Below are 15624 nucleotides of genomic sequence, written 5' to 3' on the forward strand. Positions count from 1 at the left end.
TTTTGAAGTAGTTGTTGGTCCTTTCCGTCAATGTTTAGTTTAACAAGAATTTGAAATAATTTTTCATGATGCACTTTGCAAATAAACAGCTGCCAATTAACTGATGGTCCAATAACCGGAATCCACCGTAATTATAAAATCTCTTAGCATTCTTATTAATCTCCTCTGCCAATGCTATCTCAAGACTCCTTTTCACTCTTCTGATTTCCTTGAGTATACTCCTTCATCCCTATACTTTAAGTATTTACTTGAGTCCCAGCAGATCAATGCCTCCTTTTTCTTGACCAAAGCCTTGTATCCCTTGTTATACAGGGTTCCCTACCCTTACCAGCCTTGCCTTTCACTTTAACAGGAATGTGCAGACTTTGAACTTTTAAAAGTGATGGTGAATTTTATGATCTTTGTCTTCTTGGCCTAGTGTTGGCTCAAGAGACATGGGAAGTGGTTCTCATCATGAAGGTTTAATTTCTCAGTGCAGATTAGTAGAAGACCCATGTTTTACACATACTGAGTATGCAGACTTCAGTGAGGGAATCAAATTTGGCTTGCAGCCCAGCATCTAATCACATGCAAACACATGTATAATCTGTATACTTAGCCACTGAGATTACAGGAAATTGAACACATTTCCATTAGTTCTGAAGATTTTTTTTTAAAGAGATACAGCTTGGTAACATACCCTTCCAGCCCAATGAACACTTGCCACCCAATTACACCCGCGAGACTGTGGAAGTTGCAGGAAGGCAAGGGTTAAAGGCAGCGTCCAGGCAAGGAAAGCCTGGGGCAGTTGTAGTCAGCCCGGACCTTTGAAGTGAGACCGCCACAGCCACCCTTGTTTACTGCAGTTGAGATAAAGTGTGATTGAGTCAGAAGTGTGTGTGTGTGTGTGTTCTGGTTCCAGTTGTTGTATTTTATTATTGGTGATGACATCACCAATGAACCTACTTATGTCCTTGGAGTCTCGGAGGAAACCTTCGCAGTCACGAGGAGAACGTACAAACTCTTCACAGACAGTGATGAGAACTGAACCCAGGTCGTTGGTGCTGTAATAACATTATGCTAACCACAGTGCTACCATGCTGCCCTTAGCTCCACTTCTACAGGAAGTTCACCATAGGCAAGGGGAAAATTGGAAAGTACTGGGGAAATTATCTAACTTGGCTTAACACTGAGATTAGGTCTGTCAGAGATCAACTGGTCCACATTGTAGTTTGCTTGCCTTCATGAAGCAAATGTAAAACGCAGACAAATTTCTGTGGATATTCTAATTTGAGAAAGCTGTTCACAGTTCCTTCTTATTTTCAGCAATGTACTGGAAGCTTGATGATGGGATCAGGCTTCTAACTTTTCAGCACAATCATTATTGAAGTGTGGAACTTGCACTTCTGAAAGTTACAAGGAAAAGCAGTAAAAATGATACAGAACTAAAACGAATGATCAATTTATCATGTGTTCATATGAACCCAGGCAGTTATAATTCTTGTTGGCAGTTTCAAGGGAAAATCACATGATTACAAATATTGACAAGCTGGATATACTTGGATAAACTTTCAGTTCCTGTAGGATTCTAGAGGGCATGAAGTTATTGTGTTTATTCAGAGCTATGTTTTTCCAAAATGTTATGTTATTTTTAATTCTCTTATTAAAAAAATTATACTTTGTTTTGTCTTCTACGTGTAGTTAAGGATCTCTCTCCATAATCAACTGACTGATTAGAAATGAGATGAGCAATGTTCCAATTTGTGTGGTTCCAAATCTTGGGTTAGTTTTCTAGATATCGTTAACCTAGATGTATATGCATATTTACAATCCATGATGCTTACGGACATTATCTGCGAATTAATTCTGTCATCTGCATTATCTTATGCTGTCCTTTGCACCGTTGTATGGAACAACCAATGAGAAATGTTAGTTCTGATGCAGATGCATTTGTCCTGTCTAGTGTTCTTCAGGCTATTCGGAAGACGATATGTGATTGGGAGGTTGGACAAGAACCAACAAATGATCCTGCGCTCAGAGGGGAAAAGGATCCGAGAGGTGGCTATGACATCAAGGTTACCCCCCGAGCAGTTGGACCGTCCAGCACCCAGGTGTTACTTTAGTGCTAATCTTTCCTCAACAATTCCCTGTTCATAAACAAACTAGTCAAAGCCAAGAATGGGAATTGAAGTTTAGATTGCTCATGACAAAAGTAAATGAAGAAGAGTAATGAAGGGGTATTGAAAAAGCAAGATATTTATTTGGCAGGCAAAGAATTGAAAATTATGAAATAGGGAGTATTGTATAGTATTTCAAAAATGTATATTTAATTGGAAGGATTTTGTGTTGCACAGTAAACTTTAGTATTTTTCTTTGCAGTTATCTGTTGATCACCTCCATTGGTTAGTAACTGCTTTACACTAGTATTGGTTTGCAGCTTCTGAGCACTTAATTTGTTGGTTTTTAGGTTCTGGTAAGTCTATTTAATGACTACTTTAAAATAGAATGTGGTTTCTTAATCAGATTGAAGTTTTTTTAAAAAAAACATTGGTGTTTGAACTTAATGCAAATAGAGATGCCACCACTGGTGTTCAATTTCTCCTTACAGCAGTCTGAGCTATTAACACTGATATTCTTAACAACTCGAGCATTTACTAACAAAATGCTTAATCTGGCCAATAACATTTTATTTCCTCAGCTGGGCAGGAGTGATCAGGGTTTTTTTTGTTGTAAGGCATTTAACTTCCAAGTTATTGTTTTTAATGTCACGTAGATAGCCAGTAACATTGTATTATTAACATTGTTAGATAGCCAGTAACATTGTATTATTAACATTGTATCTTCTTTAGATACTACTTTGCTATTGGTTTTAAAATATAAAGTTTCAGAATATCATGGTTTTACTGTAATTAATACATCTTTTGTTGATGTGCATGGCGTATTTTGAAGGGTGTGTGCTTCTAAGCTCTTTGCTCTTGCCAATGAACTTGAAAGTAATTTTGCTTACTTCCTCAAAGAGCATATTGAAATTGGGAAGATCGTCAATCAACTGTTCCTTTTAGCTTGGTTTTGTAATAATTTTAGCAATTCCTATCCAGTTGTGATCTTAATGGAAAGATGTGAAGTAATCATTATTAATACAGATTATTTGATTTTTTTCCATTCAGACCATTCCAGCATAATTTAGTTGCTTGCTGTGATAACACTTTGCCATGTGATAATATTAACATCAATTTCTTCTCTAATGCTATTTAACAAAACTCACACTCTCTGCTTTTCTCTCTTAATTCTTAATGTTTGTCACTGCCAACTGGTTTTAGTTGTATATGGTGCGCACCATGGCAGAATCATTGCTATCTGGGGAGCTAGCGAAGCAGCTAAAATCTCTGGGGCTGGAAAAAACACTCATTGCGACGAACACCTTTCTGAGACGTTCCTACATCTATCCAACCATTTTAAACTTTGGTGGTAAGAAGAAAGCCTCTTTTGTTTAATAAAAGAAAGTCAAATTGTTCCATCATATGAAGCTTGAACATTGTTAATTTAAAAAAGATTGTTAATTTTGGTATTTTTTATTCCCTGTAACGAGAAGGATTTAATATTTTAAAATACATGTACTAATGCAGAATTTATTAAAAACAACTAAACAGTGTGCCTCAGTTAAAAAAAATTGGTTCATTGTTGTGAAAGTAAGTTTAATATAAATTATCTTTATAGTGGTGGAACAGTTAGACTTTCTCCATTTGATGTATGATGACTAATGTGCCCTCTGCCTTTTTTTCTTGTTTTACGTTTTCCTTTTACTATAGCTCTACATGGTTAGAACTATGCTAGAGTCCCTCATTGCTGACAAAAGTGGCGCAAAGAAAACATTAAGAAGTAGTCTTGAGGGCCCCACCATTTTGGCGATAGAAGAGTTTCATCGGCATTCATTCTTCTACACTCACTTGCTCAATTTCAGTGGTAAGATATTTCTTCCACAGGAGGCAGTGGGATGGGTCAGACATGTACTTTGATCTTGTGCCATAAAAGAGAATTTTATTAATCTTAAAACATGCATTGAGCTATGTCAGTAATTGCACAGAAAGTGGAATAAATATTTTAACAAAAGGACCTTTGGAGGTTCTACTGATTAGAATAAATGAGAAGTGACTTGTTTTAAAATGATGTGAATCATAATTAGAGCTGAAATGCTAAACAGAGTGATATTTTCAACTGCTTAGCTCCTCTGAAATAAGTTAGAAATTACTGATAATAACATGGAAACCAATGCAACTTCCTGTATTTTAAATTTTGGGTTACACTTCTGTCCAAAATACTAATAACACCATAAGACACAGGAGCAGAATTAGGTCAATTGGCCCATCGAGTTTTGTCCGCCACTCCCATCATGGCATCAGGGTGCCACGGAGCATAGTGGTTAGTGAGAAGCTGTTATAACTTGGGACGTTGGAGCTCAGCTCCGGTGCCATCTGTAAGGAGTTTGTGCGGTCTCCCTGTAACTCCATTGGTTTCCTCCCACTGTCTAAAAACATACTGATTAGTAAGTTAATCACTCATTCTAAATTGTCCCTTGATTAGGCTAGTGCTAATAGATAGCTTGTTGGACCGCACATCTTGTTGGGCCAGAGGGCTTTGTTCCTCACTGTATCTCTAAATAAAATAAAATTATCTCTCTCAGCCCCATTCTCCTGTTTTCTCCCCATATTCTTTGACATCCTTGCTAATCAAAAACCTATCAATCTACACTTTTCGTATTCTTAATGACCTAGCCTCCATAGCCGCCTGTGGTAATGAATTCCACAGATTCACCACTCTGCGGCCAAATGAAATTCCTCCTCATCTCTGTTCTAAAGAGACGTCCTTCTGTTCTGAGGCCTTGCAATATTTGGTAGGTAATTTCTTTGTTGTATCCCCTTATGGTTTGTTAACTAATATTCTGGGAGTTGTTTTTCATTATTTATCTAAATCGTAGTTAAATTGCTGCTCAACTGCTTGTAGCAGAGCCACCATTTTTAAATCAAACTATTGATCCATTTGTAGAAGTGAGAAGAAAGTGCAGTTCTGAATTCAGTAGGTAGAACCACTAATCATCTAGAGGTAGACATTTGAATATCATAATTAGCTGAATTTAATTCCTTGATGGTAAAAGAATGTGGGATTAAAATATTAGTTTAATATAGCTGAGTGTTTCATTTGCTCTTCATAATTTGGTGTAATGTGGATGAGTAAAGTATCGGAAGATAGACTCTAGAACATACAATTTCCCAGCAGTCCTGTGACGTTGGAATCCTTGTGGAATCCAGCAAAGGGTCAGAACCATACTGAATTCCCAGTGGGTAGATGCTGACCGTAGAACCTACATCAGGTTGTTCCTAATGTAGGTGCATTAGAGTTGGACAGAAGTAACTGTGGGGCAGGAAAGTAAGTACAAGGTAAGATACGTTTTCTGAATTAAGTTTGCTTCAGTGTTTTGAGTGTTTCTGTATTCAAATAATTTAATTTCTGTGAAATATTTAAATATTTTTAATTGTTTTTTTTTAGCTTTAAGATTCTGAATGTCAGGACTTTGAGAAGCATTGGAATAGTTTCATCACTTTGATAGCCAGCTATGGCTCAGCTAATACTTTCCACCTATTTCATTCACCTGGTTTGTTGTGGCTCATTCACATGGTAGTATCATATGACACAAGGCCCTCGCCTTCATTGGGCCTTGGCATTATAGATGTGGATTATAACAGCAGGTCAAAACAAGAGATTTGCAGAAGCTAAGTTTGCACATCTTTTTGTCATGTAGTTATAGAGTACTACAGCACAGAAACTGGTCCTTAGGCCTATCCAGTCCATGCCGACTTGGTCTTCTGCCTCGTCCCATCTACCTGCTCCAGGACCATAGCTCTCCATACCTCTTTCATCCATGTACCTATCCAGACTTCCCTTAACTGTTACAATTGAACCCGTATCTATCACTTCTGCTGACAGCTGGTGCCTCTGAGTGAAGAAGTTCCCCTCCGGTTTCCCCTTAAATATTTCACCTTTCATCATAAACCCATGTCATATAGTTCTGTTCTCACCCAACCTAAGGGGGGGGAAAGCCTGCATGCATTCACCCTATTTATAGAATTAATTATTTTGTATACTTCTACAAGATCTTCCCTCACTTTCCTGCACTCCAGCGAATAAGTTCCTAGTCTACTCTTCTTTTCCCTATACCTCAGGTCCTTAAATTCCAGCAAATTCTGTCTGCATTCTTTAAAGCTTATCTATATCTTTCCTGTACATAAGTAACCAAAACTGCACACAGTACTCCAAATTAGGCCTCGCCAACATCCTATACATCTTCAATATCACATCCCAACTGCTGTTCTCAATCCCTGATTTATGAAGACCAATGTGACAACAGTTGCATGTCTACCAATGTCACCAGATTCATGGAATTATGGATCCCTTTGTTTTTGGTATACCTCTGAGCCCTTTCATTCACTGTGTAAGTCTTACCAAAGTATAACATCTCACACTTCTCTGCATTAAATTCCATCTGCCATTTTTTAGCCTATTTTCCCAGCTGATGCAGGTCAAGGTTTGATAACCTTCCTCACTGTCCACTATGCCCCTAGTTTATTGTCATCCATGTCATAAGTATAGATGATATACTATATAAACTAACACCAATCCCTGTGGCCACCACTGGTACATTAATATCAAGCCCAAGTACTTTTTTTCTTGTAACACACACAAAATGCTGGTGGAACGCAGCAGGCCAGGCAGCATCCATAGGAAGAAGCACAGTCGACGTTTCAGTCCGAGACCCTTTGTCAGGACTAACTGAAAGAAAAGATAGTAAGAGATTTGAAAGGGGGAGGGGGAGATCCAAAATGATAGGAGAAGACTGGAGGGGGAGGAATAGAGTTAAGAGCTGGGAAGTTGATTGGCAAAAGGGATACAAGGCTGGAGAAGGGAGAGGATCATGGGACAGGAGGCCTAAGGAGAGAGAAGGGGGGAGGGGAGTGCCAGAGGAAGATGGAGAGCAGGCAAGGAGTAATTGTGATAGGGCCAGAGAGAGAGAGAGAGAAAAAAGGAGGGGAAAAAAAAGCAATAAATAAATAAATAAATAAGGGATGGGGTGAGAACGGGAGGAGGGGCATTAACGGAAGTTAGAGAAATCAATGTTCACGCCATCAGGTTGGAGGCTACCCAGACGGAATATAAAGTGTTGTTCCTCCAACCTGAGTGTGGCTTCATCTTGACAGTAGAGGAGGCCGTGGATAGACATATCAGAATGGGAGTGGGACGTAGAATTAAAATGTGTGGCCACTGGGAGATCCTGCTTTCTCTGGTGGACAGAGCGTAGGTGTTCAGCAAAGCGGTCTCCCAGTCTGCGTCGGGACTCGCCAATATATAGAAGGCCACATCGGGAGCACCGGACACAGTATATCACACCAGCTGACTCACAGGTGAAGTGTCGCCTCACCTGGAAGGACTGTCTGGGGCCCTGAATGGTGGTGAAGGAGGAAGTGTAAGGGCATGTGTAGCACTTGTTCCGTTTACAAGGATAAGTGCTGGGAGGGAGGGTGGCCTCCTCTACTGTCAAAATGAAGCCACACTCAGGTTGGAGGAACAACACCTTATATTCCGTCTGGGTAGCCTCCAACCTGATGGCACGAACATTGATTTCTCTAACTTCTGTTAATGTCCCACCTCCCGTTCTCACCCCATCCTTTGTTTATTTATTTATTATTTTTTTATTTTTTCCTTTTTTTCCCCTCTCTTTTTTCTCTCTCTGTCCCTCTCACAATTACTCCTTGCCTGCTCTCCATCTTCCTCTGGTGCTCCCCTCCCCCTTTCTTTCTCCCTAGGCCTCCTGTCCCATGATCCTCTCCCTTCTCCAGCCTTGTATCCCTTTTGTCAATCAACTTTCCAGCTCTTAGCTCCATCTCTCCCCCTCCTGTCTTCTCCTATCATTTTGGATCTCCCCCTCCCCCTCCCACTTTCAAATCTATTACTATCTCTTCTTTCAGTTGGTCCTGACAAAGGGTCTCGGCCCGAAACATCAACTGTGCTTCTTCCTATGGATGCTGCCTGGCCTGCTGCGTTCCACCAGCAATTTGTGTGTGTTGCTTGAATTTCCAGCATCTGCAGATTTCCTCATGTTTGCGTACTTTTTTTCTTGTACTAAGCTCTGTCTTACTGGTTTATGCTTCATGTAAGGATTTTTTCATCTGCAATTCTTGCTTATTTTTAATGTCAATGTAGCTTAGGAAACAAAATCTGTTTAAGCAGAGTTGTCATACAGTATATTGTAACATCACTTTTTATAATCATTATAAAGGTATAATTTTCCATTTAAGAAATTTATCTCTCAGTTTGCTGAAACCAAATTTTTTTATTCCTTAAGAAACACTTCAGCAGTGCTGTGACCTGTCTCAGCTTTGGTTCAGAGAGTTCTTTCTTGAATTGACAATGGGAAAAAGAATTCAGTTTCCTATTGAGATGTCAATGCCCTGGATCTTGACTGACCATATTTTGGAGACCAAAGAAGCATCCATGATGGAGTAAGATTTTAAGTAATTTCCTTGCTGTTCCAGTTCATGAGGGAAGCATTTTTTCTAATAGCATTCACCAGATAACAATATTTATATACTTGGGCAACAACCAATCTGCTGGAGAAACTCTGGAGTGAATTCAGAGAAAGGAATTATCAATGTTTTGGTCAAAGCTCTGCATCAGAACTGAGAGTGGAAGGGGAAGATGGCCAACATAAAGAGTAAAAAGAAATGGAGAGATTAGAGTCCTGGGTACTTGGTGGACTGAAGGAGGGTGAAAGATGACAGGCAGGTTTGCCAGCTTGGGGAAGGGGAGGTAGGGGTGGGAGACGGTGGCAGGTGAATACGATGTTTGGGCAGACAAAGGAAAAAGCACAATGATGATTGGCAGATAGAGCAAAGGGAGGAGAGTGTGAAGGTTAAAGACAGCTGCTGGCTGGAGATAAATAAGAACACAAAGGCCCACTAATGCTGGAATGTGGTAAGTAAAGGAGGTGATATTGGAAACCATTAGGGGAGAGGTGAAAGGTAGGTTGAGTCAGAAACCAAAGAGCTGTAGAGAAAGTGGAAACTAGGTGAATTGTGTGTGCAGTGGGTGGTTAGAACTGGGAGTAAAACATATGGATGATGGGGAGCTGGAGAGTTCAAGGAGGAGGGACAAAAATGATAGGACTGCTAGATCAGAGGGTGAAGAGGTAAGGGGGAAAAGTTGTGAGAGGGGGACATGTTGGTGGGGAGAACTCACAGGAGGGGAGGGTTATCTGATATTGGAAAAGTGATGTTCATGACTTTGGGTTGCAGACTACCCAGGTGGAATATTAGGCATTGGTCCTGTAGTTTGCGTTGCTCCTCATTCTGGTAGTGGAGAAGGCTGAGAAACGGGTCACTGAGAATGGGAACGAAAAATGAAATGGCGGGTAACATGGAACTTGGGGTGACCACTGTGGACAAAACGTAGGTGCTCTGCAAGATGGTCGTCCAGTCTGTGTTTGACCTCACCAATGTAGAGGAGGCTACATCAGGAGCACTGAATGCAGTAGACAGGGTTGAAGGAAGTGTATGTGAATTTTTACCTCATCTTGGGGCTCTTTAGGTCCTTGAATGTTGGTGTGGCATTACATCTCCTGCAATTATAGGAGAACATGGCAGAGGTCAGGGAGTGGTGGGTCGCGAGGGCTGAGTTGATCAGAGAATCACAGAGGCAGTTGTCGCTGCAGAAGGTGGAAAAGGGTAGGAAGAAAATGATGTGGCTGGTGGTGGGATCTTGTTGTAACTGGTGGAAGTGATGAAGGATGATGTGCTGGATACAGAGGCTTATAGGGTGAAAGGTGAGGACTGGGGGAACTCTATCCTTGTATTAGAGATATTGGAGTTGAACTTAAAACTCTAGTACCTTAACTTCCGATGGGCTCCTGGAGTTGTGCATTCTAACATTTTTATTTATATTGTTGTATTGTCACATTAGAGTTATGGCATATTGAAAAGACTTTTCCTAAAGAGTTGAAGGGGGCAGAAACAAAATGCTCATGGAAGAGAAGTTACAAGACTCAGGCGAAAGACTTGCTTGGTGTTAATTAGACAAATATTGAACTGTCTTTATACAGTTAATTCAGTATTTTAAACTAATTTATGGACATTAAAACCTTGGACCAATTACATTACGGCAAAGATCAGCTTTTATTTAAAAAAAACAAAGAACTGAATACTTCAAGGACGAGAGATGCAGAATATAATTTTTGAGAAAAAGTATATAGCACAATGGTTTCATTGTCTTGCCAATGCAGCTTTTAGAGTAAATTCACTCCTTATGCAACGTTCATATGTTTTCTCAGCCAAACAAATGGGTAGAAGATGCAGATGGCAGTGGCTGTTTTGAATTTGTGCGCCATAATTTGTCCTGTGGTGCAAATACGGGCTTCATTATCTCAGATTCTGCAGATTCTGGAAATCCAGAGTAACCCTTGCAAAATGCTGGAGGAACTCAGCAGGTCAGGCAGCATCTATGGAAAAGAATAAACAATCAATGTTTATTCCTTCCAGTAGATGCTGCCTGACCTATTGAGCTCCTCCAGCATTTTGGACATGTTACTAGGAACAGTGACTGACAGTGCAGCAGGATAATTCCAGGCATTTAAGCGTGAGAGTTTATGACAAGCAGTCAGTAAATGGCTGATGTCAGATATTATTGTTTCCTGTTAGAAGGTTTCTTCTTTTATGTTCTTGTGTAGCAGTCTTAACCACTAAGGGTGATGTGACTCAAGAGTTCCAATTAGTGAACTGAGAAGCTTACTGATTAGAGGCAGACTTCGGTTGGGACATTCATAAATAAATAGATTGATTTTAATGTAAACTTGAATTAATTTTTAAAAAACTAAGCGCACTTATAAAGTGTTAAAAGCTACATGAGAGCAATATCAAACACCATTAGACTGTGAACTGTGTTGGCAGCATTTGAATATAAGATAGATTCTGATGAGTTTCTTACAGGAAACAGGAAAAGAGGAGAGGTTCAGTACTTTGTGGGTTTGAAGGGAATTCTAGAGCTTTCAGTTGAAATCACAGTGGCAAATTAAATGAATGAGGATGTAGAAGCACTTAAAGTTGGTGATGGGGATGGAGGGAATTTGCAAACAAAGGTAGAAGTCTAACTGAAACTACTGATTTTACACAGGCACTGGGTAATGGCTGAATGGGACTGTCAAAATATTTTAATTGGACTTCAGTAGTATAGGAAAATAATTACTGAGCAACCTTGTTGAACCCTGACTCTCTTTTTGTAGGTATGTGCTATATTCATTGGATCTGTACAACGACAGTGCCCATTATGCTCTTACTAAATTCAGAAAGCAGTTCCTTTATGACGAAATTGAAGCAGAGGTAATTTTATTTTTTTAATTTAAAGCTCTATCTTTTATTGCTCACTTAATGCAATCAAAGAGGTTGAGTGAAGTCAACTAGTTAAAGTTGGTTATTTGTGCTCATTTTGTAGGTGAATCTGTGCTTTGACCAATTTGTGTACAAGTTGGCTGACCAGATATTTGCTTACTACAAGATTTTGGCGGGAAGGTAATGTTGAAGGACATTATTCAGATATTGTGAAATGTGCAATAAAAGCTAACTGCATTTCAAATATTTTACAATATCTAACATCTAATTTTTCAGCCTCCTCTTAGACAAGCGGCTGCGGGCTGAATGCAAGAATCAAGGAACTAATATACCAACACCCCCATCAAATAGATATGAGACTTTATTGAAACAGAAACATGTACAGGTGGGATCTCCTTTTCATTTTAAAAATACCAGATTAAAAGTCTAGGCCCAATACTGCAGAAAAATGCCATAGAAAATGAAAGGTGAAATAAAACTAAAGCATAAGATTTTGCTTTCTTGTTTTTCTTTCTTTCTTAAGCTCCATTCAAATGATTATCATTCATTTTATCTTTTGAATGCAAGTTATGTTTGGAGATATTTCATTGTAACACATATACGCCATTAAAACAGGCAAGTTACTGATCATTAGTTGGAATGTCAAATATTGTATTTGTTTTAACGTAATGTACTTGTGTTTTAAATCTCTTGAATGACAGCTTCTTGGTAGATCGATAGACTTGAATCGACTGATCACTCAGAGGATTTCAGCAGCAATGCACAAATCATTGGAGCTGGCAATTACACGTTTTGAGAGTGAAGACCTCACCTCCATTGTGGTATGTGTGCTGTATCTTGGAGCTTTTAAACAACTGTTGAAATGATTAGCATTGTGTTCAAATACATTTATGTCGATGTCATTGTGCTTTTTTTTTTGCTCATGTTGCATCATGGACATACTCTAATAAATGGGAAGCTATTCAGCAAATACATTTTAGATTAGATTAGATTATGAGAACACTCAGTCCTCTTTTATTGTCATTTAGAAATGCATACATGCATTAAGAAATAATACAATGTTTCTCCGGAGTGATATCACAGAAAACAGGACAAACCAAAGACTAACACTGACAGAACCACGTAAATATAACATATAGTTACAGCAGTGCAAAGCAATACCATAATTTGATGAAGAACAAACCATGGGCACGGTAAAAAAAAGTCTCAAAGTCCCCGAGTCGATCGACTCCCGAGTCCCCAATAGCAGGCGGCAAAAGAGAGAAACTCCCTGCCATAAACCTCCAGGCACCGTCAACTTGCCAATGCCTTGGAAGCAGCCGACCACAGCCGACACTGAAAACTTGGAGCCTCCGACCAGCCCCTCCAATACCGCCTCCTGAGCGCCTTCGACCTAGCCCTGACCGCTGAAACAAGCAAAGCCAAGGATTCGGGGCCTTCTGCTCCAGAGATTCTGGTTACCACACAGTAGCAGCGGCAGCAAAGCGGGCATTTCAGAAGTTTTCCAGATGTTCCTCTGTACTCTGACGTCCGTCTCCATCAAATCAGAATTGTGCACGGTCTCCTACTTGACAGATTACAGATATCAATCACCGGAGAGGCCGCGTGCGCTGCCATCGCGCCGCCATCTTCTCCTCCTCATTTAAATATCAGGTAACAAAGATTGGAGAAGTTGTGGGTAGTGTAGAGGGCTGTCGAAGGATACAGCAGAATATAATTACAAGATGCGCAAGAAAAAGAAAAGAAAATACAAATTATGCAAACAATTGAAGTGAAAACTGCATTCCAAACCAAAATTGAGTCCTCAGATCTGATGAACCCCAGAGTAGGCCCAAAGCCTGGCTTGTCAGTTCATTATATTAGTGGGTACGGTGCACAACAGCCAAGGCAGTCTTTATAGCCTCAGCACCATGGAGATGACCGTCGCGGAGAACAAGCAAAATTGGCTCTCTTCCCAACCGACACCCCGTCTTTTCAGTCTATCTGGGCTAGTGTTTAAATTGACCTAACAATGGAACCGTGAAAGGCTCCAGCGCCCTGGAGAGAGGAGTGAAGCTCATGGAGAGTTAGTGAAATTGGCTCTAGCCTCCAGTCTGGTCCGGCGTTTACATTGACTAAACAGTATATCATAAATCGCACTAGGACCCAAGCACTGGGACTAGACCACACCTCCCAGCAACTCTCTGCAGGCCTGGATTCCGTCTGCCAGCCCAAAGCCACTCACAAGCTCTTCAGATCAATGGCTGTAAGAGTTTAATCGGAGCGAGTGTGAAGTGATGTTATTTGGGAGATCAAATGTCAGAAGGAACTGTACAGTTAATGGCAGCACCCAATACAGTATTGGTGTATAGACAGATCCTGGGGTCCAAGTCCATAGTTTATTGGAAGTGGCCATGCAAGTAGATAGGGTGTATTTATTGGTTATGCATTAAGTATTAGAGTCAGGGAGTCGTGTTTGTTGGTCTCCATTTGGAAAATTGTGTTTGCCCCATTACAGGAAGAATGTGAAGGCTTTGGACTGGGTGCAGAAGGGATTTACCAGAATGTTACCTGGATTAGAGGAGAGATTGGACAAACTAGTTTCTTTTTTCCTCTTTGAGACAATGGAGGCTGATTGGAGACCTGATGGAAGGTTACAAAATTATGAGAGTGGTGGAAAGGGTAGATGATCAGAATTTTTTACACTGGTAGAAATATCAAATACTAGCAGGCAAGCATTTAAGGTGAGGGGGAAAGTTTAAAGAAGATGTGTGGAGCAAGTTTTTTTAACATGGAGTGGTAGCTGTGGGGTAGTAGTAGTGGAAGCAGATATGATAGTGGGATCTAGAGACTTTTGATAGGCACACGGATATGCATTTGAATGGGGAATAGAGGTTTAATTTAATTCTGTTTTGTGTTTGGAACAGACTGTTCTGCATTCTATAACTGGAAATTAAATATTTCAAGCAATAACTTGATTAATTTTGTTATTTTTGTTTAATATAGTGGTTAGGTGAGTGCAACCTTTTGTATTGAGATTCACAGTCTTGTGCCTTAAGGAATTGTTATTGTAAAATTACATGAAGACTTTTAAAAAGATATGTTAGGACAGCATGATATTCCGTCTTACAGTGCCATTACAGTGTAGTAGAATAGTTTGATACATTACCATATCCATTTCCTATTCTCTGTTTTTTCCCATAAAATCATCTCAGTTTTGTTCTCCGTAATTGGCAGAACTAAATAGACTCCTTAGAAAGGAATTCTTCAAGCTGTCTCCGAGTTTTCGATCAGGTAGCTATTCCAGCATAATCCTGAAAATTGGAACTTTATTGGTATGAAATAATAAGAATCATGTACTTTGGGGTTGAACAAGTTGCTGTAGGTGAATTCAGATTTTTTTTAATCTACAAAAAAATGTGGAAAGCAGATTTCATTAAACTTGATGAAAATTGGATGTGGGTGACTTCCGGGTCATCAAGGGAATGGCGGCGTAAGGAAAAGGTCTCTCGACAAAAAAGAAGGTAAACTGCCCCAAAATCGAATTTAGACAAATACTTAATATTGCATAACTATATTAATAAAAGGGGCAAGGATGATGTCTAAGAACAAGATTAAAAAGTCCACTCCGAAGGCTGATAAACGTAAAGAGACGCAGCAAGGCGACGGGCCTAGCTCCCCCACGGCAAGCCAGGACGGAGATAATGAGGGGGAATCGGTGACTCTGTCTTTGATTCTCGGAGAGATTCGCGAGTTCCGACAAGATAACAGCAAACAGCTGTAAGATATTAAAGGAGAAATAGTAAAAACTAACTCGCGGATAGATGAAGCCAAAGCGAGGATTGTTGGAATTGAAGAGAAGCTACAAAACGCCGAGGAAGTGTTAGCAGAAATGCTGAAGCTGCAAGACCAGCTCCAGTGGAAACTAATAGATCAAGAAGGCCACTCAAGAAGGGAAAATATGAGGATCTACGGAGTTCCCGAAGGAACTGAAGGTAAACCCGGATTGATGATTCCCTTCGTGGAGAAGCTGCTTAGAGAAAACCTTGGCATACCGGCTGCAAAAGACCTACAGATAGAAAGGGCTCACCGCGCGTTGGCACCACAGCCCCTGGCAGGCGCCCAGCCCAGATCGATTCTGGTCAGATTTCTCAGTTACAGAACAAAGGAAGAGGTGCTTAAAAGGGCATGGCAAAATAAAGGCTTCATGTGGAACAACTGTAAAATCAGTTTAGAC

The 15624-nt window shown here is 40.1% G+C and overlaps 1 protein-coding gene across 1 annotated transcript in view; it reads left to right on the forward strand.

Annotated features, from left to right (window-relative positions):
• Positions 1-15624, forward strand: part of cyfip1 (cytoplasmic FMR1 interacting protein 1) — a 153337-nt gene that overhangs the window by 102790 nt on the left and 34923 nt on the right. Inside the window, exons 16-22 of the mRNA XM_072262714.1 lie at positions 1943-2090; positions 3789-3942; positions 8375-8531; positions 11303-11399; positions 11512-11588; positions 11685-11793; positions 12110-12229. Coding sequence (XP_072118815.1) covers positions 1943-2090; positions 3789-3942; positions 8375-8531; positions 11303-11399; positions 11512-11588; positions 11685-11793; positions 12110-12229 — 862 coding nt within the window. The remainder of the gene's footprint in view (positions 1-1942; positions 2091-3788; positions 3943-8374; positions 8532-11302; positions 11400-11511; positions 11589-11684; positions 11794-12109; positions 12230-15624) is intronic.

This window comes from Mobula birostris, chromosome 7 (assembly GCF_030028105.1).
Source record: "Mobula birostris isolate sMobBir1 chromosome 7, sMobBir1.hap1, whole genome shotgun sequence".
Taxonomy (NCBI): Eukaryota; Metazoa; Chordata; class Chondrichthyes; order Myliobatiformes; family Myliobatidae; genus Mobula; species Mobula birostris.